Source organism: Eptatretus burgeri, chromosome 1 (assembly GCF_056783735.1).
Source record: "Eptatretus burgeri isolate ZD-2024b chromosome 1, Ebu_testis_v1, whole genome shotgun sequence".
NCBI lineage: Eukaryota > Metazoa > Chordata > Myxini > Myxiniformes > Myxinidae > Eptatretus > Eptatretus burgeri.
Genome location: NC_140961.1, coordinates 128,767,583 through 128,792,487, shown reverse-complemented (window position 1 = coordinate 128,792,487; position 24,905 = coordinate 128,767,583). Strand labels below are relative to the sequence as shown.

The following is a 24,905-nucleotide window of genomic DNA, read 5'->3' as shown; positions in this document are numbered from 1 at the left end:
CATACAAGCTGACTAACATATCATGCAAAAACTTCGTTCACTCATCACAAAAAACAAAAAATCACTCATCGAGTGACAATTTGGCAAAATAGTGCAAAGTAGCACGGCACTCGATGGAGCACATACCTCTGCCAGGTGGAACAGTTCATGTTTTGTATCCCATTTATGGGCTGTATCTCAAATACGTTAGTTAGCAAAACCGTCAGTCAAACAACAGAGGTATTAATTCTTCTCTGACTCTCACAACAGCATCGCCAGCTACAAGCCTGTCCTTGGCTTAGCGGTTATGGTGACAAGCCTGCCCTTGGCTTAGCAGTAAGGGTGACAAGCCTGCTGTTAGCTTAGCAGTTAAGGTGACAAGCCTGCTGTTGGCTTAAGGTGAGGGTGACAAGCCTGCTGTTAGCTTAGCAGTAAGGGTGACAAGCCTGCCCTTGGCTTAGCAGTAAGGGTGACAAGCCTGCTGTTGGCTTAGCAGCTAGGGTGACATGCCTGCTGTTGGCTTAGCAGCTAGGGTGACATGCCTGCCCTTGGCTTAGCAGTAAGGGTGACAAGCCTGCTGTCAGCTTAGCAGTTAAGGTGACAAGCCTGCTGTTGGCTTAAGGTTAGGGTGACAAGCCTGCTGTTGGCTTAGCGGTTAGGGTGACAAGTCTGCTGTTGGCTTAGCGGTTTGGTTGACATGCCTGCTGTTGGCTTAGCAGTTACGGTGATGAGCCTGCTGTTGGCTTAGCAGTTACGGTGATGAGCCTGCTGTTGGCTTAGCAGTTAGGGTGACAAGCCTGCTGTTGGCTTTGCGGTTTGGGTGACATGCCTGCTGTTGGCTTAGCGGTTAGGGTGACATCCTGCTGTTGGCTTAGCGGTTAGGGTGACATGCCTGCTGTTGGCTTCGTGGTTAGGGTGACAAGCCTACTGTTGGCTTCGCGGTTAGGGTGACAAGCCTGCTGTTGGCTTAGTGGTTAGGGTGACAAGCCTGGTGTTGGCTTAGTGGTTAGGGTGACCATTCTACTGTTGGCTTAGCGGTTAGGGTGACATGCCTGCTGTTGGCTTAGCGGTTAGGGTGACATGCCTGCTGTTGGCTTCGTGGTTAGGGTGACAAGCCTGCTGTTGGCTTAGCGGTTAGGGTGACAAGCTTGCTGTTGGCTTAGCGGTTAGGGTGACAGCCTGCTGTTGGCTTAGCGGTTAGGGTGACAAGCCTGCTGTTGGCTTAGCGGTTAGGATGACAAGCCTGCTATTTGCTTTGTGGTTCGGGTGGCTGGCTTGGTACCTGAAAGTCCTGAGTTCAAGCCCCCTGTGAACCATTGAATTAACACCAAGTGGGTTGACTCAGACTGCCATCCTTCTGAGGTCAGTGAAATGAGCACCTGTGTACTGGGGTAATAACCATTCAGTATAACCTGTGTTGGAGTGGTGACCTGTCCAGGGCTGTACTCCTTGCCAATGAAACTGCCTCAGCAGCTTGATGAGCCTTTACAGCGCGAAAGGAATGGTATAATATATTGTTACGGTTGTGGAAATTCGCAAACCACCATAAAGGGCACTCAGGTGAGATATCTCTGTAAGTACATGTGTAGTTAGCCCAAACCCGTTGTATAGAGGGAATTTATGTGATTCATTCGGGCTGCGACGCTTTGAGATAGCCGTTTTTCTGTTTTATCTTTATTTTGAACCAACCACGCTCCAACCGTCAGACAACAACAATGCCAACAGCCACGACCATTACCTTCACAACTCGCTCCCGCAAACATCACATCACCGCCATTCCAAACGGCACCATGGCCATCGGCCACCGCCGGAAACCCTCCACCACCTTCACCTCCCTCCTTCTACGGCCATTCCCGCACCACCTGTGAGCACCGAGCGTCGGGCTGTCCTGGGCTCGTACAAGATATGCGCCGAGCTGCGAGTGCAAATAGCGGCCTTTCCGAGGAGAATTCGGATCAGGAATGCTACACGCCCACTTCTGATCCGTCCAATTAGGAAGCGCGGGGCAGCTTGGCCCCGCCTCCAGGCGCGTCTGTCTGGAATCGAGATATGCAAATTCTAGGATCAGGGGAGATTCACGCCCCTTTTCCTCTGTCCAATCGGCGAGCGTGGCTCCGCCCTCGAGGAGATCCTGATCTGGAAATTTGCATATTGTTTTGTCCTGCCGGTCTATAAAACGGAGAGCATGAGGCGAATGAGAAGAGTTGTTGCGCAGAGAGTTAGTTTTTGGTTGGAGTTGTTGCGAGGCAGTCAAGTCGGGTTGGAGAACGGAAGTGGAGTCGGGAGGCGAAGGCGTCAAGGTGGTTTTCTGCAGTCGGCTGAGGAGAATTGGGGGAAGAGTCCAAGGAGCTCGGGTCCGAGGCAGGGAAGACGGTGGTCGGCGACGAGGTCGCGGTGGGATCGCTCGTCGCGGGACCCAAGCCAGCCAACCATTCTCATTCCCCCAGGGCATCAACAATTCTCCCCCTTTCCCCCGTGCTGAGATAGTGCAAAAAGGGGGCCCCGTTCCCACCCCACTCCAAGCGGTGCCAACGAAACCCGCGAAGGAGCACGAAGTCGGGGCACCGCCGCGCAGCCACATTTGCGGCTCGTCACGAGGACGCGGGTAGGACCCCCCCCGGTCTCTCGGACCTGACCGCTCCTTCAGGTGCCACGCACACATTGGCCTACGGGCCCGTCTGCCCCTTGCCTATGAGGGTGGCTTCTTTCCTTTGCTTTTGAGTAAATGTGTGTCGGCGCCGTCTGTGAAGTAAAACCGGATAAGTGCTGCCGTGTGTACGCGGAGTCGGTAGTATCTCTGCGTCATTGTTTCTTTTGTTGCATTTGATATATGTGCATTCTGTTTGGCTGTATATGTGTGTTCTCCGTGTGCCGCGGAATAAATGTGCATCATGTTAAACTGTTTTCCCGTTTCGCTTCGTCTTTTCTTTAATTGAATCTCCATCTTGCTTCACGTAAAGGGTTCGTAGTGGGCTTAAAACACCCGACAATTAATCGGAACCATCGAGGCCGACGATAACACCACTCGGTTATCCAGATAGCACGGAATGGACCGCTTAAGCGGTTCATGTCCGGAGTCGGCCTGCGGCGAGGTACGATCGCCCGGTCTACCATCCGCGTGGGTACTTAGGTAGGTCGAGTTTGGCGAACAACCCTATCCTACGCGGGTGGCTAATTGGCATGATTGTGGTGAGGTCGAAAGGCCCACCCGTGACTGGCTGCGGGCGATAGTTCCCGGAGGGTCACGACAGAATTGTCCGTCCAGTGGGCGACGTGCCGCAATTCAAGTCACGTGGCCGTTCGCACGCCGGCGGGCACGAAATCGCAACAATATTATTAATGAACACCTGAATCGACATTACGCCAGTCCTGAACACATTTCTCAATGACACCATATTTCCTATTTGTAGCCATGTTCCCGCCATATTCCTCAGCAAACTTAATGATTTCCAACTTAAAAGTATGACTTATGTGACTTTATGGGAGGCATTTTTAAGATGGCATATAGTAAGGATGTATCCATATGGTTAGGATTGAAAGGGCCGGGTCAAAGGTAATTGGTGAGTTGCTTGCTCATTACTGATTGGATAATTTTGCATATGAGAGCGGATTAGCGTTCAATTTCTCACCCAATTGGCAAACATTCTGGACAATAATTTCTGTAGTGCGTTTTAAAATTAACAATTATCCAATTTATTTCATAAAATATCACTATGCTCATTTTTTTTTAATGCAATTCAAGCTGTTAGTACGAGTTGTACGAGTTGTTAGCACAAATTCAACCAGTACGAGTTGAGGCCCGGATTTCCAGGAAAAAAAGTATCCACTTTTACGCCAAAAATTACAGTAAACATAGCTGTACTGACAAAAGTGTGTTTCAAAGAAAAATAAATCTATAGAGAACAAGAAGAGACCAAGTTAAGGAACCTCAGTGCATGATACAAAGTTTGAGAAACAAAGAGAGAAAAATGGGAGAATTATTTAATTAATTGTTATTACCTACCTTTCTTTTTCTCCCTGCCTGCAATAACTTTTCCCTCTGCCTGTTTTATTGAATAAAGCTGGATGCTGTTATTGCTTTGATGCGTCTCTCAACTCCCAGTCTGCTTTCTCTGTCTGTCTCTGGCCAGGTGTTGCTCTTAACCACATGAAGTACTCTGTTGTTCTCCTGCTGCTCAGCACTCTGCCATGCGGCTGCTTCTCTTGTCAGTTGAGGTTGTTGGCTTTGCAAGAAATGAGTGCATGGCTCGATTGCCTTTGCATCCGTAAAGGTTATAAGCATGTGCGCATTTACATAGTGTGAAAAAAATTCCTGCTTTTTCATGAATATTGCATACCGTTGCCACCAGTCATCAAGCGAGTGTCACCTTTGGATATCTGGTTAGAGAGAGAACAAGGACATCAAGGCAAGAATAGTTGTTAGATTGTTTTGATTGGGAAATTGTTTGCTCATGCTTTGTACCGTTTGTTTACTCTCTCCCTCTCTCTTGCCCCCTTCCTTTCTTTCGTTTTATCTGCAAGCCTTTGTACACTATAAATGTGTGAAATGCATTCACAAATTGATGACTGAGCCTTTTAAATATATTTCACTACTTTGCAATTCTTATAGCCCAAAACAGGTACATTGATTCTAGGGTGTAACAGGAGTTAAAGTCTGCATTGCGTTAGGATTACAAGTGCACTTTTACCTTGTAATTTTTCCATGTAATGTTTTTTGTGTGGGGTGACAAAACTCAGTATCAGAATCAAATGATAGACCAAATATTGCATTGGAGTCATCAGTAAGAACCCCAAAAGAGCAAAGATAGTTATCAGGATGAATCTGGATAGGATTCGTGTTTCAGCTGCAACTCCTCTACCCTCAAACATAATCAAGAATGCCCAAGGGAGCCTTACACTTCTTTTTTGTGAGAATTCACTTCTCCCAAGACGGATAGCTAAAGAAAGAGAGAAATTGACAGTAAAAGGGGGATAAAAGAGAGGAAAAATAGTAGAAAATGCAAGAATTAAATTGAATAAAGAGAATTGTGAAAAAGTAGAAAGATGTGTGAAAGGACCAAAGATCAAAGATGCCGGAAAGAACCTGGTTAGATTGATTTCAGCAGTTACTCCCAATTGGCTCAAACGCAGCAATAGGTACAAGCTACCCAGAGGCAAGTGGAATACTTCATGAGCACATACAGTTTAGTTTTTATTCCAATGCTGCAACCATTCTTTTAAGACCCTTGGATTATTTGCAATGCCATATAGAAGGAAAACGTTCAATTATTTGAACTACTGGGCAACTTTTGCAGACCGAGGAAGTTTTTTGGTTTGAGAAGGGCATGTTGGCCCAAAGTGGGCCATGAGGGACGAGCCAGATTTGTAGGTCCGGACATCCAGAGAGTGAATCCGAGGCACCACGTGCCAGCGAGTGCCACGAGGGAAGCCATCAAGGGCTTCTCCAGAATTGAAACAGGATCGTGTACGCTCAGTGTCGGTCGCAGCGCCTCCGGGGTGCCGTGCCAGAGTGTACAGAGACATGACAGAAGTAAATAGGCACCATGATTTTAAAGAATTTACTTATTGAACATTTAAAGTATATATGATCCATTTTAATACAAACACGAGTATTTGGTAGACTTGCCATTTGCAGATTTCAATGCGTTGACTCTTTCAGGCAAAGAACTAACAAGTTCCAAAATTTTTTCTTGTGGGATTTCTGCCCAGACTTCACGAAAAAGGTTTATCAATTCTGCCCGTGATGTTGGTTTCTTGGACTTTTTCCACACAGCTCGATCCAATATAGCCCAGAGGTGTTCAATGGGATTCATGTTAGGAGACCGACTTGGCCATGGAAGTCGCTTGATCCGATTTCTGTCCTGCCATTCCTCAGTCTTTTTTTGCATTGCGGCATGGAACTCCCTCTTCCATGAACAGTGTTGTTTTTGACCATCTGACCAGTAGAGAAGATGGGGAGAAGTCCATCCTCAAGGATAGAAATGTATATCGTAGAGTTGATGTTGCCAACACACTCCACAAGCTCTGACTGACAAACTCTCCAGATTGGTCCCCACACCATCACTGAAAAACCACTATGTTTGACAGTTGGCTGTAATCGGTTCAAAGAAAACTCTTGACTGAGAAGTCTCCAGACCCATACGTGTCCACTCTCAGAAAATTGAGCAAATTGGGACTCATCTGAAAACATTACAGCTCGCCAAAACTCCAAGGGTCTGGTGGCCATCTCCTCACCCCACTTCTTTCTCATTTGAATGCTGGCTGGTCGAAGAAGAGGTTTTCTCCTTGCTGCTCTCCCATAGTAGTCCAGTTGATGAAGGTACAGCGCAGCAGTTCTTGAGCTAACTTGGACCTCTTCTGCAACATCTGCTGCCTTGCAGTGGGGTTTTCTCAATGGACTGCTTGACAGCTCGAAGACACCTTTCTGAGGGCCCAGGTCAACCAGAACGGGAAGCTGTGGATTCCTTGCCTTCGCTGGTCAGGTCAGGTATGGGAGCATGTGTCAGAACATCGCGTCGCTGCGTCCACTTTCTGCCGGTACTCCAGGGGCCTCCTTCTGGCCATCCCCCAGGCAGATGCCAGGCCCATCCCCATCTCCTTGAGATGATGGTCAACCTGCTGCAACCACGAGGCATGTGGTCGGCCCACTGGCCTCCTCCACTCATGAGACTTATTGGACACAGCAACTGCAGTGCTCCGAGGTGGTCAGGTCAGGTTAGATCTGTGACCTGCTACAGGTACCATGTAAACCTGTACTAACCTGTTTCATGGTCGGGTTGTCTCCTTTTATCTTCGCTGGTGAATTGCACAATCACCCGATTGACCATAGTAAGCAGAATGTCAAGGTTCTGAGCGAAGTGATGCTGGCTGACTCCACCTTCCGATTTGCCAACAATTCGTCCTCTTTGAAAATCACAAAGGTCGTGTGCTCCCTGGGTTCGAGGCATAGTTAATCGTCATACACCACCCAGGAACTCGTTTCTGCAAATAAATAGTTGAATATTTATAGTATGAATATGAAATAGTGGACATATCACTGAGAAAAACTTGCTATATAAGAGATGAAATGAATAAATTTATGGTGTCTATTTACTTCTGTAATGTCTTTGTAGGCAGGTGGGAAGCCTGCAGATGGAGACTCACTGCCTAGCCAGGATATTATAGACGAGCATGGACAGAAATTTTGAGGGCTAATCCCAAACTGTTAGACACCAACACATGGGACGGTGGGTAAATTGGTTGCGTAGAACCACACTATAGAGGGGGGTTAATGTAAAATGGAAAATGTGTTTTTGTTGCTACTCGGATAGAGTAGGGATGCTGATTCCCCTTTGCACCATCTTGGATGTCTGTGGCCACTGGAGGAATGGAGTAGAGTAATTGGATTTTGTGTGGACCCATTTTGTCCCAAGTTGTTAGTGCAGGGGTAAATTGGCATGTGATTGACGGGTAAATCGAAACATGTGGAGTGTGATGAGCACTCCCCTGATCTCCATTTGACATAGTCCTACACCAAAGCGTCACCTCCAACCCAGAGGCTTCAGCCTGGTGACTCTGTCAAGCAGACAAAGATTACATTGTCAGCATCAGTTAAACATCAAACGGAGCCGCATGTCTGGATTTCGGGCTTATTTGCCCTCATCAGGATGGCATACCGATAAATATCTAACCAATGATGACCACATTTATTGTTTACACATCACATGCTCCTCCTGACTGTTCTGGTGAGCATTGCCACGGATGATGTCTCAGATGGTAAAACCGTATTATCCGCACAGAGCAACCGTCCATCTGCCACCCAGATGTTTGCTCCCGCGAATGCAAACCAGTCAACCAGAAGACACATGATGTGATCGGCGAGTAAATCAAAACATGTAGAGTGTGACGAGCACTCCCCCAATCTCCATTGGGCATAGTCCGACACTGCTCCGTTTGATGTTCAACTGATGTTGACCATGTAATCTTTGTCTGCTTGACAGAGTCACCAGGCTGAAGCTGAAGGAGGTACTCCCACGGAGTGGGTTTTCAGATTTTTTTGCGTTTTGCGGAATGAAGGGTTTTACGGTGGCCGTAGTGCAAATCCTGCCACCAACCTCCTAATAAGAAGTAACCCAACTGCAGGAGGACGTCCACAGACACAGTTGGGCACTAGATGTGTGTGTGTGTGTGTGTGTGTGTGTGTGTGTGTGTGTGTGTATATATATATATATATATATATATATATATATATATATATATATATATATATATATATATATATATATATATATATATATATATATATTTAATCAGCTTAAATAAAGTACACATAGCAGATAAAAGGCACAAAGAATACGACTGTGCCTATTTCATAACAGCTGCTTGGTTTAGCAGCAACTTATCATGGGACTGAAAGGAACAGCTGGACCTTGAAGTGCACAAATGCTGTGGTAGTGCACAAATGTAGACAACCAATGACTGAATAAATGAAAGCTCCCAGACTGAATGAAAGATTTGTCCAGACTATGACTCTTAACTTAAACTGAGAATGTCAGGTATAACTAATAACATCTGACAGTTGGCACACTTTTTTGATGATGGAACTCTGTATATAAATCATTAATCTCACAGTTTATAATCTGTCTGAGAATTGAACACAGACCAGAAAGCTCAAAGGTAAGTGTGCTTCCTCTGTGGCATTCCGTCAATGTAAACAATAGCAAGTCAGCAAAAAGATGGTTTCTATGTGTACTTGGATTCAAATTATTATTCCCAAGCTTTTTGAAAAAAAAAAAACACAACGGGGGATATCGTCATTGCAATTACAGGTACATTTTAAATCATTTCAAAATGAAACTTTGTATATGTAATCAACATTGGGAGATGCATGACATATGAAACGATTTTATGTTTTAGACCCCCGGTTCATGACCCATGGGTGGGGACTTGGGGCCACAGGGGTCAAAACAGATTTTTTTTTCCACTCTAAGTTTGATATTGGGTCATTCCTGGTGGAAGTTTTTTGTCATAGATCTTTCAACTTTGCTGAGTTGCATTATTCAAATTATAAAGGTCTTATTAAATGAAGAGAAGAAGGAATTTGTGCTTGAGACTTTTACTTTTGCACGACATCATGAACAGCAGTTAACACTTTGCTAACGGGTCACCTGTTCGTCCAGTAGTTTGAGAATTATTTATTACTAGCAGAGTACCCACCGTGTGGGTGATCTTGTTCCAGGCATGCAACACGTTCTTCTGACACATACTTTTATTTGGGCAGTGTATAGGCAGCTGACAGCTGCCTCAATCACTCCCAAAAACAAAATATAAAACAACCCGAGTTACGTACATGAAGCAAAACATACCTACAACTTATAATTCAAAACGCCTCACTGCACTGGAAAACGTGAGGACAGGAAAACTGTCCTGCAAATGGAGACTTGTAATACCCTCTCCCACCTGGAGGCGGTGCTACACGATATACATTTACATGGAGAATTTGCGCCCCCGCCTCCTTCCCTCCTCTCCCCCCTCCTGAAAGACCACTTGCAAAGATAAAAACACCCCGATACACCAATTGGGGTCTTCCCAATACGATGTAGAAAGTCTGGATGTAATCTGCCCAGAACTAAAAGGAGTCGCACGACAAATAAACAAACACATCTCTCTGGCTGTTATCAGAGAACCACCTCAGGACCATCGAGTCTGGCATTTCACTCAAGCCGAATGGCAGGGTCTCCAAGCAGCCATCAAACTTATAGACTGGTCTCCCATCGCTACTTTCTCCAACATCAACTCATCCTGGGAATTCTTTCAAAGAAACTTGCTCTCCTCATGTACAGATGTATCCCCTCTTATCTTCAGTTGTCCTACCCTTCCTCCCGCCCATTGTTCACTGAAGCTTGTGGCGAGGCAGTTGTCCCGAAACAACTTGCCTTTGCCTCATGGGAAGCAAACCCAACTGAGGGCAATCTCAGTTCCTGAAGTAAGCTTGGAACAAGTGTGTATCTACCCTCAGGAGAGCCAGAAAGCAACATATTTCTCATCTCAAGTCTGAACTCTCAAACCTCTCTCCCTCCTCAAAATCCTGGTGGTGTCTAATCAAATCTGTTTCTGGTGTATGTTCCCCCTCCATCCCCTCCCTTACCTCAAACGGCCGCACTGCTGATACCGCACGTGAAAAGGCTGAATGCCTAAACTCGTTTGCATTGAAATCTTGTGTTCAAAACCCATCACTTTCTGTACCCACCTTACCCAATCGCACCCAACTGTCTCTGGACTCTGTGTCCTTTTCTCCTGACAAGGTGGAGAGCTTGCTGTCAAACCTCGACTCAGATTCTGCAACCGGTCCAGACGGCATCAGCCCACGTTTCCCAAAAACCTGCTCCTCTGCTATTGCTCACCCTCTCTCTGTTCTATTCACCCTCTCATTTGCTCAAGGTCATCTGCCATCTGCTAGGTCAGCAAACATTACTGCCCCACATAAAAGGTGCAAAAACAGATCCCTGCAATGACAGACCAATCAGCTTTCTCCCAATCATCAGCAAGGTTATGAAATCCATCTTCGCTTCAGACATTAAATGCTTCCTTTTCTCCAATGGCTTGATTTCTGATTATCAATTTGGTTTCAGACCAGGTCACTCTATCCTGGATATGCTGCTTCTTCTCTCCCAACAATGGATGGAGGTCCTCAATGCTGGACATTAAATCTGAGCCATATCCCAAAACATATCCTTGTGCTTTTGACATGGTCTGGCACCCTGTCCTGCTCACGAAACTCTCTTCCTATGGTATCCAAGGCCATCTCCACTCAAGGCTCGCAGACTTCCTCTCCTGTCGCAGTCATCATGTGGCCGTGAATGGAGTTCTGGGCCCTGTTCTTTTTGTGGTTTTCATCAATGATCTCTCCGACTCTCTGGAAGATCCTCTTTATCTCTTTGCTGATGACTCCACCCTCTGTCGTACCATCTGTCATCCCTCAGACCGGCAAGCAGCAGCTTCTTCGCTCACTGCAAATCTGGGGAAAAATCACAAACTGGTCCAACACGTGGAACATGTCTTTCAATCCGGACAAATCTCACACTCTCACTATGTCTCTCCGAAAGGACCGTTTAGAACCCCCCCCGCCCCCTCATCCACTTTCTCAACAATCATCTGGAAGACGTCCTTTCTTTCAAGCTTCTGGGTCTCACTATCTGCCATGATTTTTCCTGGAAAAACCACATTACCAACCTGGCCTCCAAAGCCAGTCTAGGGAATCCTCCGTCGTGCAAAGTTCTTCCTCGGCCCACCTGAGCTCCTGACCACAGACAAAGCTTTCATCCACAGCCTGATGGAGTACTGCTCTTGCCTCTGAGCTGGTGCTCCTGCCTCCCACCTTTCTCGGCTTCACACTGTGGAAACCAAGGCATTTCGGATCATTGGCATCTCCCGCGATGAGGCTGAGTCTTTGGGCCTCTCACTCTCACAGCAGGTAGGTCGCTGGTCTTTCTGTCTTCTGCCGTCTCCTCTCCCGTCTCGCCCCCCCCCTGCTCAGTCTGTGATTTGTCCCCACTATATTTATGCAGGGCGCTCAAGGTCCGCCAACAACCCCCTTCTGTTAAAACTACCAAAATCACAAATTACTGCTCACCTTCACTCTTTCATTCCTCTTTTTTCCCACCTTTGGAATAAACTCCCTCACTCTATTCATTCCCATTCTTCCCTCCAGGCCTTCAAAACAGCTGTTCACCACCACCTCTTATCATCCCCCATCCAAATCCTCGATCTTTTCTACCCCCGATAATCCACCCAAACCCACATCCTTCAAATTCCCTGCTTTCCTTCCTGAAAGTCCCTGTAATGCCCATCTTGTGTTCCCAATGTTCTCCGCCCCATCCCTCTCCCTTCCACAATCACCTAATGTCTCTGTTCCCCACTGTTTTGTCCTTCCCACTCCCGCCCCTCTTGTCTCATGCCCCCCTTGCTGTGCGTTGCGTGTTAGCTCTCATGTGACCCTCGACAAGGTACACACACAAAAAAAAAAAAACCAAACAAACACTGTGAATTGTGAATTGTCGTCTGTGAATTGTCATGAATCTAATTTTTCATTTTGCTCAATATCATGATTCCAAATTTATACCCTGCCATCTAAGCATTTATTTGACTTTCACTATTTTGCCTTTGTTTTGTAATAATGTTTTTTTTTTTTGTATTTTGTGTCAGGTCTCTCTCAGTCTTTATTTTGGAGTTCAATAACCACTTTGGACAACACTCATCAGCAACTGCATGGATCATCTCCATCAATGATTGCCTCACCATGTGCTGTGGTACGCATAAAGTTTCTTTTCCAGATTAGGGAACTTTCCCACCATGCATGGGCTGTCAAAAAACAGAGTATCTGATAGCTGGAGTTCTTTTTGTAAGTAACACGCAAGAGCCACCGGGTCATCTTATCTGATGTGTCGAAGACTTTGCTCCACAGTATTAAAATATCTCTAACAGGATAGTACAGAGGTAGTGTACTGCGCTTTGAGCTGTCTACTCTGAGTTCATTCCTCGACCCGAATAATATGGAATAGGCAAAGCCTAGAAGAGAACGTAGAATTATTCTTACATTTAATGCTGCAATTTCCGGTTACTTAGGCCTGGATTCGGGATCAGCGATCAAATAATGTAAATCACGACTTAAAATTATTTTTTGATGATGCGGGAGATATCTTTATTATAAAATTAGGTAGACTTAAAACTGCTAGAGTATTTACTCTCTCGTTTTGTTGTTAATTTTTTAGTCATAAAGGTGTGATTGGGTATACTACAGATCAAGTTAATTATTTGTGCATTTCAAAAACAGTGAAAACACTACTGCATGTTACCTCAACATTACCTTCACAACGACAACTACACCGCCTAGAACAGGATCTCATCTGAAAAAATAAATATTACCTCAACATTACCTTCACAACAACTACACTGCCTAGAACAGGATCTCATCTAAAAAAAATTAATATTACCTCAACATTACCTTCACAACGACAACTACACCGTCTAGAACAGGATCTCATCTAAAAAAATAAATATTACCTCAACATTACCTTCACAACAACTACACCGCCTAGAACAGGCTCTCACCTGAAAAAATAAATATTACCTCAACATTACCTTCACAATGACAACTACACCGCCTAGAACAGGATCTCATCTGAAAAAATAAATATTACCTCAACATTACCTTCACAACAACTACACCGCCTAGAACAGGATCTCATCTAAAAAAAATTAATATTACCTCAACATTACCTTCACAACGACAACTACACCGCCTCAAACAGGATCTCATCTAAAAAAAAATATTACCTCAACATTACCTTCACAACGACAACTACACCGCCTCGAACAGGATCTCATCTAAAAAAAATAAGTATTAACTCAACATTACCTTCACAACGACAACTACACCGTCTAGAACAGGATCTCATCTAAAAAAAAATACCAGAAGCGAACGTAGAATTCTACTTACATTCGCTTCTGACTTTACCTATAACTTGTTCACAACTGTATACGCAATTTCCGGTTACTTCGGCCTGGATTCGGGATCAGCGATCAAATAATGTAAATCAAGATTAAAAATTATTTTTTGATGATGCGGGAGATATCTTTATTAAAATCAGTGGAGGAAATATACACCATGTCTGATATTTGGGTCTTTCATGTCTCCGACGATGCCTTTATCTCCCGGCATGCATCATTCTCTATGACAAAAACTGGAAGCAAAAAATAAAAACCGGAAGCAAAAGGGTCATAGCTAACGACAAGGATTCCGAATTGCCAGGGTATTGTGTTGTTGTTTCCTATTCTCTCATGTGCACGCGTTAAGTATGAAGCTCCCTACGTTCGCTATAAACTGGCGAATTTGTGATATACAGGCAAGGCTAAGTATGCCCTCATTTGGATAGCCATTAAGTTGGGGAACCTGTAATCTGGCATTAGTTGGTGAATGTTAAAGAACCACCGGTGTCTTTCAATGAAGAGATGAGTTATCACCTGCATCCTGACCAAGTTCTGAATTCCTGCCCTGACTACTGCTGGGAAGGCAATGGGAAACCACCCAGTGCAATCCTTGCAATGAGATTGCTGTAGCAGCACTGATCCTGCCTTTCTGGCATCGGTGGGGAGAGGAGGCAAGAGGGAGAGGGAGAGGGAGAGCGATTAAAATGTACTTTGATTTTCATTCGTTTAGCACAACAACAATGCGTGGGGTTATCATTGTTACCTCTGCCTCCGAAGGTGGATGGAGGTTATGTTTTCACCCCTGTGTGTCTGTCTGTCTGTCTGTTTGTGAACAAAATATCTCAAAAAGTTGTGGACGGATTCAGACGAAATTTGTTGGAGAGTTTGGTGATGTTACAAGGACGAAATGTTGAGATTTTGGTAAAGATCTGAGAATCTGGATCTGAGAATTTTTAAAGGGATTTTTCATCATTGAGAGATAGGGCCAAAAACGACATGTAGCTCAATATCTGAAAATGTTGCGGACGGATTCGGACGAAACTAGGTGGGCAGGTTGGGCATGTAACAAGGAAGAATCGATTCGATTTTGTTGAAGATCCAGATCTGGATCTGGATACGAGAGTTGTAACTGATTCTTCACCATTGAGAGACGGGGCTAAAAACGACACATGGCATATTTCAAAAAGTTGTGGACAGATTCGGCCAAAACATGTTGGGCAGGTTGGAAGTGTGACAAGGAAGAATTTATTCGATTTTGGTAAACATCCAGATCCGGATCTGAGAATTTAAAAAGTGATTCTTCACCATTGAGAGAAGTGGCCAACAATGACATATAGCAGGATATCTGTAAAAGGTATGGACGAATTTGGTCAAAACTTGTTGGATGAGTTGGTTAGGTGATTAGAACAAGCCCGTTAGATTTTAGTTCACGTCCGAATCCAGATCCAGCCGATCAGTCGAACACTAAATGTGAACTAATTAGCCTAGCCAAGGGCACTCTTCTGAGTGCCCTTCTAGTTCCTTCTGTCACATGATTCTTTCATATTATCATTGTTTATTTTTATTTTTTTTTTGTTGTTAATGTGTTGCGTACAAATGTCATCTCAGCCGTTTTGCAAAATGATCAGAATTCAAATTGGGGGATTCAAGCCATTTTGATCAGGTGATGATTGTGCGATGATCTTAATGCCAGGAACGCGTGCACTTTATCCACCAAGAGCTTTAATTTCAATGCACTGTATGTTTTCTGCTCTCTATGTATGTGAACAGAAATACCATGACTATGTCTTCATGGAATTGTTCCTGGAACAGAAAATATGACAAATATCCATGTTATTTATTAATTGATTAATTATCTAATCAAAAGCAGCCTGTGGCTGATTGGTTGCATCATTCTCTCGGAGCACTGCTGTGCTGCTGATGCAATGCCCCTGTTACCATCACACCGGTACTCATTCTGCCAACCTCAGAACAATGACATGCTGAATCAACCCTACGTGGTCTTAATTCAACAGCTTGACACGAGCTTGAACTCAAGATCATTGGATCTTAAGCCAAGCACGGTAACCATGAAGCTCACGCCAGGCCTCATGTTGTTCTCATGTGCAATTATGCATTATTCACTGAGTCTGAGTTAGGTAACTGTAATGATATCAGACACAGTTGACTTGGGGGGTGAGACTTCAGACTGGAATAATGTGCACTCCACGAGCCCAGGGTTCTCATGTACTAATATGACAGAATAATGAAAAAGTAAAGAGTGCTTGCTTGACAAAGAAAAATCTAACGACGTTTTACTGGCTGGAGGTAGCATGGGGCTCTGAATGTAAGCGAGCTTTGAACTTCTTTCGTATGCAGAACATGTGGCTGCAGGTAGCCACATATTTTGCTGGGTGCGCAGCTATGCCGCTGATGCAGTTCCCACTGCAGGTTCGAGGAGGAATTTGGAACTTGGCCAGGGTTGCCCACGATTTATCATGAAATCTGATGAAAATGTCATATCATGAAGAAAAACTTCACATGGATCCATATTACATACTCAACTCTTTCTTAAGCCGCTGTCACACCTCGACGATTTAGCCAGCGTATGCCGACGTATGAAAAATTGTCTAAAACGCTGGCACACGTCGAATACGTTATGGGTAAGTTTTGTATACGTTAAGAGCACGCTGGCATACGTCGTAGTACGCTGGCATATGTCGTAGTACACCGAGCTCGTCGACAAATTTTAACATGCTCAAAATTTGTCGACGTATGCCAGCATATGACTCACACGTTCCGCATACGCTGGCCATAAGTTGTAGGCACGTTACGCGATCGTTGACACACAGACACACGTTATTTGTAAGTTACTCATAAGTCGAAACATGTGGAGGTAATGTTTAGCGTACCCGAAACTTATTTCTAACCTATGAGTAACGTGTTGGAGGCATGTTACGCGATCGTTGACACGCGTCGACAAACGTTACTTGTAAGTTACTCATAAGTCGAAACACGTCGAGGTAATGTTTAGCGTCAGTGTTCCAGACTCCATGGTTTTTTTTTTTCTTTTTTTTTTCTTCGGCATGACGGTGATGTTGACACTTCGATTTCCAGTGTGGTTATAATATAATATAATTAATAGGCTGCCGCTCAACGATTTAAATCATAACCGCACTAGAAATCGAAGTGTCAACATCACCGTCATGCCGAAGAAAAGAAAAAAAAACAAAAAAAAAAAACCATGGAGTCTGGAATACTGACGGGTTCCTCCTGTGTGAACCCCATTTTTATATACCAATTCCCCTAAACACTGCCATTACGCCATTATACGGTAGCTGTAAGTTAGTAACACGTTCAGTAAGTTCTGTGGTCATCCGGAAGACGTCAAATACGTCTACATACGTCAATATGTGTTGGAGATACGTTACACATAGGTTCAAAGAACGTTACTCATAGGTTCAAAGCACATTACTCATAGGTTACAAATAAGTTTCGGTACGCTAAACATTACTTCGACGTGTTTTGACTTATGAGTAACTTACAAGTAAAGTGTGTCGGCGTGTGTCAACGATCGCATAACGTGCCAACAACTTATGGCCAGCGTATGCGGAACGTGTGCGTCATACGCTGGCATACGTCAAAAAATTTTCAGCATGCTTACAATTTGTTGACGTACTCGACGTACTATGACGTATGCCAGCATGCTTCAACGTGCTCTTAACGTATACAAAACTTACCCATAACGTACTCAACATGTGCCAGCGTATTCGGCAAATTTTCATACGTCGGCATACGCTGGTAAAACGTCAAGGCGTGACAGCGGCTTGACACTTCAATGTCTCGTGCGGTTATGATTTGAATCGTTGAGCCGCAGCTTTTTAATAGGCTACGCCACGTGATCTTCAGCGATACGCTGCCGCGCTATGCATAAGTTAGACTATCGTTGGGCATAGGTTGTGAACGCCGACAACACGCTAAGCATTCGTTGGTATGAGTTATCTATATGTTATCGAAACGTTCTGTGTACGTTACTAATACGTTATGCATACGTCCAACTCGTTATGAATACGCCCAAAACTGGAAAAAAACATCAATAGTTCAGCGTACGCCAGCGTTTTACATACATTTCGATACGTTGCCATACACTGGCTAAAACGTCAAGGTGTGACAGTGGCTTTACCTGTGCTTCAAAGTCGCCATCTCTCCACCTGACACCCGGAAGATGCTCAAACTGTGGTAGGCTGTGAAGATGACCATTCTATTTGCAAAGTATTGTACACAATAATCCTGTTATATCTCACAAAAGGAGGCCTTTAGGTTCGTAACCGAGCTAAAATTTTTTTACATCCTCGTGGAGGATCTCTAAGTCTTACTCACGTTGTTGTTCTTCATCTTCTTCTTGTGGACTTTTTTGTTTCACAGCCTACAGTTTTCATCGAAACTTCCTGAAACTTGGCGTATAGATGTAAAAATACCCTGCGCAGACAGTAACCATCTCCGATTTTGAAAATTCCTCCAAGAAAAAAAGTTATGACGTCAAAATATCTCCGCTAATGGAAATCGCCTAAAAAATTATCTCCGAAACTAGGCAAGCTTTTTGATTTCTGTTTGCGGGAATCGAACCATTGGCAGAGATGAATTACCGCACATACGATACATCACTATGACGTCATATCAATTTTTATGACGTCATTCCTATTTTTTGACATTTTTTGTTTCACAACCCAGAGTTTTCATCGGATCTTCGTGAAACTTGCCATGTATATGCAGAAAGCCCACGCGCAGGCAGTAACCATCTCAGATTTTGGAAATTCTTCTGAGAAAAAGAGTTGACGTCATAATATCGCCGCAAATGGAAATCGCCTTTTCCATTATCTCCAAAACTAGGCAAGTTGTTTGAATTTTGTTTGCGGGAATCGAACAGGGCATTTGCATAGATGAATTACCGCACAAATTATACATCACTATGATGTCATATCAATTTTTATGACGTCATTCCTATTTTTTGACATTTTTTGTTTCACAACCCAGAGTTTTCATCGGATCTTCATGAAACTTGCCATGTATATGCAGAAAGCCCACGCGCAGGCAGTAACCATCTACGATTTTGGAAATTCTTCCTAGAAAAAGAGTTGACGTCATAATATCGCCGCTAATGGAAATCGCCTTTTCCATTATCTCCGAAACTAGGCAAGCTGTTTGAATTTTGTTTGTGGGAATCAAGCCGGGCATTAGCACAGATAATTTATCGCAAACCTGATACATCACAATGATGTCATATTCGTTTTTTATGATGTCATCATTAAGAGGACGAGGATCTTAGCTCATTTGAGCTTGTTTTTCGAAATCCTCCAGTTGTTTCCGAGTGTAAATGTGACGATGTTGCCTGTTGTGACAAACCATCAGCACCTGTCCTGCAAGTCATTACATTTCATTGGTCAGCCTTCATTGGAAGATCACTTCAGATAGTTAAAGATCTTTTCAAGGTCCTCGCTACTGTGCAATAAGGTACAATGTTATCACAAACATTTTGCTTCCAGATTTTCATTTTTATTCTCATATTTTAAGTATAGCTCTGTCTGAATGATGGTGTAGATGCTGAGCACTTACCTTTAGAGGTCTTACCTGCATTTTATTCCTGAACCATCTGTATGTTGGTTTCACAGTCAGGACTTTACACCCAAAAGTGTGCCATCCCTCAGATAAACTTTAAGCTGGGTGTCATATCTGCTATCATTATCTGGCCAACGGCAGAGATCCCACTGTCTTTTGCAAAAAATTAGCGAGTTATTGCTGGCACTCTGAACAAATTGCATTTTCCTGCCCAAATCAGTTTCAATCTGGACTTGGGCCAAAAACCTTCACCGGTCGATCCCACAAGTAGGTGGAGATAATTTAGGCCATTGAATAAATAGTAGTAGTAACAGTAGTGGTAACTTCTACATAAAGCTTGATTATGGTTAAACATCAAATTAAGTCTTTATATATGTGACAGATAGGATAAACACATTATCAGACATCAGTGTACTTGAACATGAATTTTTTTACGAATTATAAGCAAGGGGCAAATATATTGTTATATGAGAAAGGGTACGAATTCAGGAGCATGTTAACTTACCATGATCTGTATGTTCATGTAGGTTAGAATATTTATGTCACCAGGGATCCATTAGAGTGAAGTTCTCCTGTTCCTATATAGGCCGTGAGGGGCAGTATAGTTGACATTGGCTTTGGATGGGAAGGTGTAATTCATACGTGTCCACTCTGTGAACTAGACAAGGCACCCAGGCAAGGTAAGGAGATGGATGAATTTGGATGTATCTTTGTTCATGTTTAGGCCAATAAACCCACTAGCCTGCGCTCTGAGTACAAGGCGTTTGGAATGGCACTGGTCATCACAAGGAGTCCATTGGCGGTGCGCTGCTATTGGCACAATGCAAGGTGTCGCGTCTGTTTCAGGCGACACCGGTGACAACATCCCGTCGACGTGATGATGGTGTGGCGATGTGCCACCTTATCGGCTGGTGCCGATGGATGAGAAAAGCACATTTGAAAGTGCACAGCGTGGCTGTAGGGGAGGACTTAAAAGGTCATATTTGGACTTGTTCACTCTATTTCCGCTCTCTTCACTCTTCCAGCTCTTGTCTCTTGCACTTCGTTACTCTTGTTCTCTAGGAAGCTGAGTGACTCCCAATAGGGGATGACTTGAGTTGGTCAGAACCAGGGACACTTACACTTTATCTGGGGTCAGTGGCATACACTGGCGTGGCGAGGGGGTGGGGGGGGGAGCGAATGGGGCGGCTGCCCCGAGCGGCACTTTTGGGGGGCGGCGAATTTGTTTTGTTGCATTACAGTACTGTACCTGTCATAACATTGATCACTATCGACACTTCTGAGGACAATTTTCCAGTGGCGTGTGAAAGCACAAGCGCAGGGAGGGGTTGTACTGTGCAAATGGCCCCACCCTCCATTTACTGACCAATGGTTGTGGCCAAAGATGTCTCAAAGAGAGGGGGCAGGCAAAAATGAGCATGCAGCATTCTGGGAAACTAAACTCGAAAACGAGGCAGCGAGGAATTGGTGTTTCATTCCAGTTCACCGTTCATGTCTCATTCCTGTGTTCATTGCTCATTTCAGTTCGCCATTCTCGTCTCATTCCAGTGTTCCCGTCTCATCATAGGCGTACCGAGAGACTAGAGTATTTCGCACCCGGGGCAAACCCTTCCTTTGGCACCCGCCCCTGAGATGAATAATTTTAAAAATCAAATACACAGAAAACATATCATGTATGCAAGGAAAATTTCAAGCGGATGACAGCACTGTACCTGTCGTAAGTAAATTAGAAATAGGAAAATAGATTTTAATTGGTGCAAACCACTTCAATATACCTCATGTCCTTCCTTCCATCCGTCAATCAAAAATTAAGAAGAAGAAGAACCCTTCTAACGCACGTGTTTTATTCGATAATAGTTTGTTGTTGTTTTGTTTTTATTGTGTTGTTGTTTAGTTTTTTTGTGTTATTGTTTATGTGCATCAGGACAGTAAGGTCACCCTGCCTGTTGGGGAAGTAACCGTCAGCCCCCCATGGGGCCACTTTTTAATCGGTGTAGCTGCTTCACTGCACAACTTCCTTCCGGCACGGTGCGATTTTTGTTTTTTCTGGGATGTTTGACAAAATAACAAATAATATAAAAGGAGGCGGGTACAAAAAAGGAAGTGAGCGGGGACGATCAACTGGTGTTTGTTATTTTTTTTTTAATGTGGCTTTATCTTACACGCGCTTCTCGTTCGGGAACTTGGACTCAAGATTATTTTGGTGTCACAACTAAATTAACTTTATTACCGAGTTACTGTCTTTATTATGCGGTAAAATAATATTATAATGCCACTTGCAACTAAAACCATCGTTATATCATTGTGCTGGTAATTTCAACACTTCCAATGGCCTCCCCGCATTGTGCTGGAATGTCAACACGGTCCCGGGGGAACCGCCCTCCCCGAAGCCCTCGAAGTGTGCCAATGGGTCTCATTCCTGTGTTCGCGAGATGAGTTTGCTTCACTGAAGGCGAGGAAAATATGAACCACACAGTCACAACAACAACTGAACGTTTCTTAGGCCGATGACGATTTTGAAAGGTGGAAAACACAGGTGTAACTGTTTACTTGCAAATGCGCTGTACTCAATTCGATTTGTAATAAAGTTATTTAATTCGGCTTTGTGTTGAATTCAGCATGTGAGTTACGAGGAGGCGGAAATTTGACATGTCGCCCCAAGCGGCATTTTTTCTCGATTCGCCATTGGTGGCATCGGTGCGGAGTGAGCCTGCTTTCACAGATACCGGAGTGCTGACCTGTGCCGCCTTGCAGTACTTCCGCATGTTTTGTTTGAGAGACCTGCCTGCCCATATTCTTTTTCAATATCTTGCCTGCTTTCTCCTCATTGTGCATTAGTTGAGAGTGCATGTGGCACCATAAGCTCTTTCCTGTATTAAGTGCCTTTTGCTTTACTGAGTGTAACTTTATTTATTTATCTTTATACACTGTTATGGTTTGCCTTTCATTTTGGGATTCTCCGTTTTATTTGTTCTTGTTGTCCTGCGTCTCCTTTCAATAAACTGTTATTCATCAAATACATATAACGCCTGATAACCCGCCATCATTCTCACATGTGCCCCAAACTTTTCGGCCTGGTCTGGGTAATCCCTGTGGGAGATATAATTTGTTAAACCTTTGCTTTAAGAGACCAGCAGGATTTATATGGTTGGGGGGGGGGGGGAGGGAGGGGGTATTACAGAAAATATTCTTACCTACACAAACCACACTAACTTAACATGCTACCAAATTTGTACCCCTTCCGATGTATATGCTAACCACTCAAGCATGACACCCTACAATTCAGCCATTCGCAAAGCACATCGCTTTACAATGGCGGGTCCATGTAAAGGCCCAGTCACACCTTGACGTTTTAGCCAGGAATGGCAACGTATAAAAATGCACTTAAAACGTTGGCGTACGCTGAAGTTTTGAGGTTTTTTTTTTTTAAAGTTTTGGTCGTATTCATAACGTGTTGGTCGTATGCATAACGTATTAGTAACGGGCACAGAACGTTTCGTTGTGTTAAAGATAACTTATACCAACGAATGCTTAGCCTGTTGTCAGTGTTCACAACCTATGCCCATCGATAGTTTAACTTAGTCATAGCGCGCTGCATGTATCGCCGACGAACTCGTGGCGTTCTCTGTTAAAAACCTGCCACACGCAGATTGAAATCATAACCGCCTGAAAATTGGAAGTGTCAACATCGCAGTCACACCTTGACGATTTAGCCCGCGTATGCCGACCTATGAAAAATGTGTCTAAAGGCCCGGTCACACCTTGACGTTTTAGCCAGCGATGGCAACGTATTAAAATGTATGTAAAACGCTGGCTTACGTTGAACTTTTGATGTTTTTTTAAAGATTCGGACGTATTCATAGCGACTTGGTCTTATGTATAACGCATTGGTAACGGACACAGAACGTTTCGTTGTGTTATAGATAACTTATACCAACGAATGCCTGAACCTTTTTGAGTCGATGTCCATGTCAGCAGTAACAGTATCAGTATCAGTATTAGTATTAGTATTAGTAGTAGTTTGTTCATGTTGGCAGTAGTAGGTGAGTGTGAGGGGGAGGGTGTGGGTTATGATGGATCGTCCTTGCGTTTAACGATTTAAATGATAAACTCAACGATTTAAATGGCTGCATCTCCACTATTGAAAGTAGACGTTTGCGCTCAACAATTGGATTTTTTTTACACTCAACGACTTTTAAACGGTACCACTCAGCTATTTTCATTGTTTACAATGAACGATTTAAATTGCTGTCACTCGCCTTTGTTTTTTGACGCTGGGGTTTTGAAATTTGAAGCGTTTCTTCTGAACGTGTTAAAACGCTCAAACTCGACTATTTTAAATAGACGCTGCCGATGGACAATTGGAATCATAGCCAAGCTAGACATCGAAGTGTGAACATCCTCGTAATGCCGAAGAAAAGTTTGAAGAATGCTGCAAATAAGTGTCCTGGCCGTGGCCGTGGATGCTGACGCAAGGACGATCCATTATACTGACGTCTTTCAGCCTATGAGTAACTTAAAAGTAACGTCTGTCGACATGTGGCAACGATCGCGTAACGTGCCAACAACACGTTAATCATAGGTTAGAAATAAGTTTCGGGTACGCTAAACATTACCTCGGCGTGTCTCAACTTATGATTAACTTACAAGTAGCATGTGTTGACGTCTGTCAACGATCGCAGACCGTGCCTACAACTTGTGGCCAGCGTAGCGGAACGTGTGAGTCATACGCCGGCATACGTCGTGAAATTTCAAGCATGAAAAAATTTGAGGACAACCGAAAAGTACAACGTTTAAAGCCAACGTACAACGACGTATGGCAGTGTTTTTCAGCGTGCTCTCAATGTTATCAAAACTTACCCATAACGTATTCAACGTGTGCCAGCGTTTTAGAAAAAAAATTAAAAAAAAAATCGGCATACGTTGGCTAAAACGTCAAGGTGTGACCGGGCCTTAAAACGCTGGGACACGTCGAATACGGTATGGGTAAGTTGTGTATACGTTAGGAGCACGATGAAAAACAATGAAGTACGCTGGCATATTACGCGGTACGTCTAGTACGTTGTGAAATTTCAAGCATGCTGAAAATTTTACGACGTACTCGATGTATGGCTCACAAGTTCCGCATACGCTGGCATAAGTTCTCGGCATGCTCTGCAATCGTTTACACACGTCGGCCACACGTTACTTTAAGTTACTCATAAGTCGAAACACATCGAGGTAATGTTTAGCATACCCGAAACTTAATTTTTAACCTACGAGTAACGTGCTTTGAACCTATGAGTAGCGTGCTTTGAACCTATGAGTAGCGTGCTTTGAACCTATGAGTAGCGTGCTTTGAACCTATGAGTAGCGTGCTTTGAACCTATGTGTAACGTATCTCAAACGCACATTGGCGTATGTAGACGAATTTGATTGATGTCCTCCGGACGACCACAGAACTTACTGAACGTGTTTCGAACTTACAGCTACCGTATAATGGCGTATTGGCAGCGTTTAGGGGAATTGGTATATACAAATGGGCTTCACAAGAGGAACCCGTCAGTGTTCCAGACTCCATGTTGAGTAGATGTCAATGTCAGTAGCAGTGGCAGTAGCAGTAGCAGTAGTTCGAGAGAATTTAGTGATGTTGATGTTATTAGTAGTAGTAGTAGTGGTAGTTCGAGAGAATTTAGTGATGGCGATGTTAGTAGTAGTAGTAGTAGTGGTAGTAGTAGTAGTAGTAGTAGTAGTAGCAGTAGCAGTAGTAGTTCGAGAGAATTTAGTGATGTCGATGTTGGTAGTAGTAGTAGTAGTTCGAGAGAATTTAGTGTTGTCAAAGTTAGTAGTAGTATTATTAGTATTAGTAGTAGCAGTAGTAGTAG

At 43.9% G+C, this 24,905-nt stretch overlaps 1 protein-coding gene across 7 annotated transcripts in view; it reads left to right on the top strand.

Annotated features, from left to right (window-relative positions):
• Nucleotides 1–24,905, top strand: part of LOC147035394 (monocarboxylate transporter 12-like) — a 170,912-nt gene that overhangs the window by 76,384 nt on the left and 69,623 nt on the right. For 5 of the 7 annotated variants that reach the window (XM_085897717.1, XM_085897725.1, XM_085897742.1 and 2 more), the window contains one exon: nt 12,163–12,266. In XM_085897717.1, the coding sequence (XP_085753843.1) occupies nt 12,163–12,266 (104 nt within the window). The other 2 variants (XM_085897752.1, XM_085897760.1) reach the window with 2 other exon arrangements.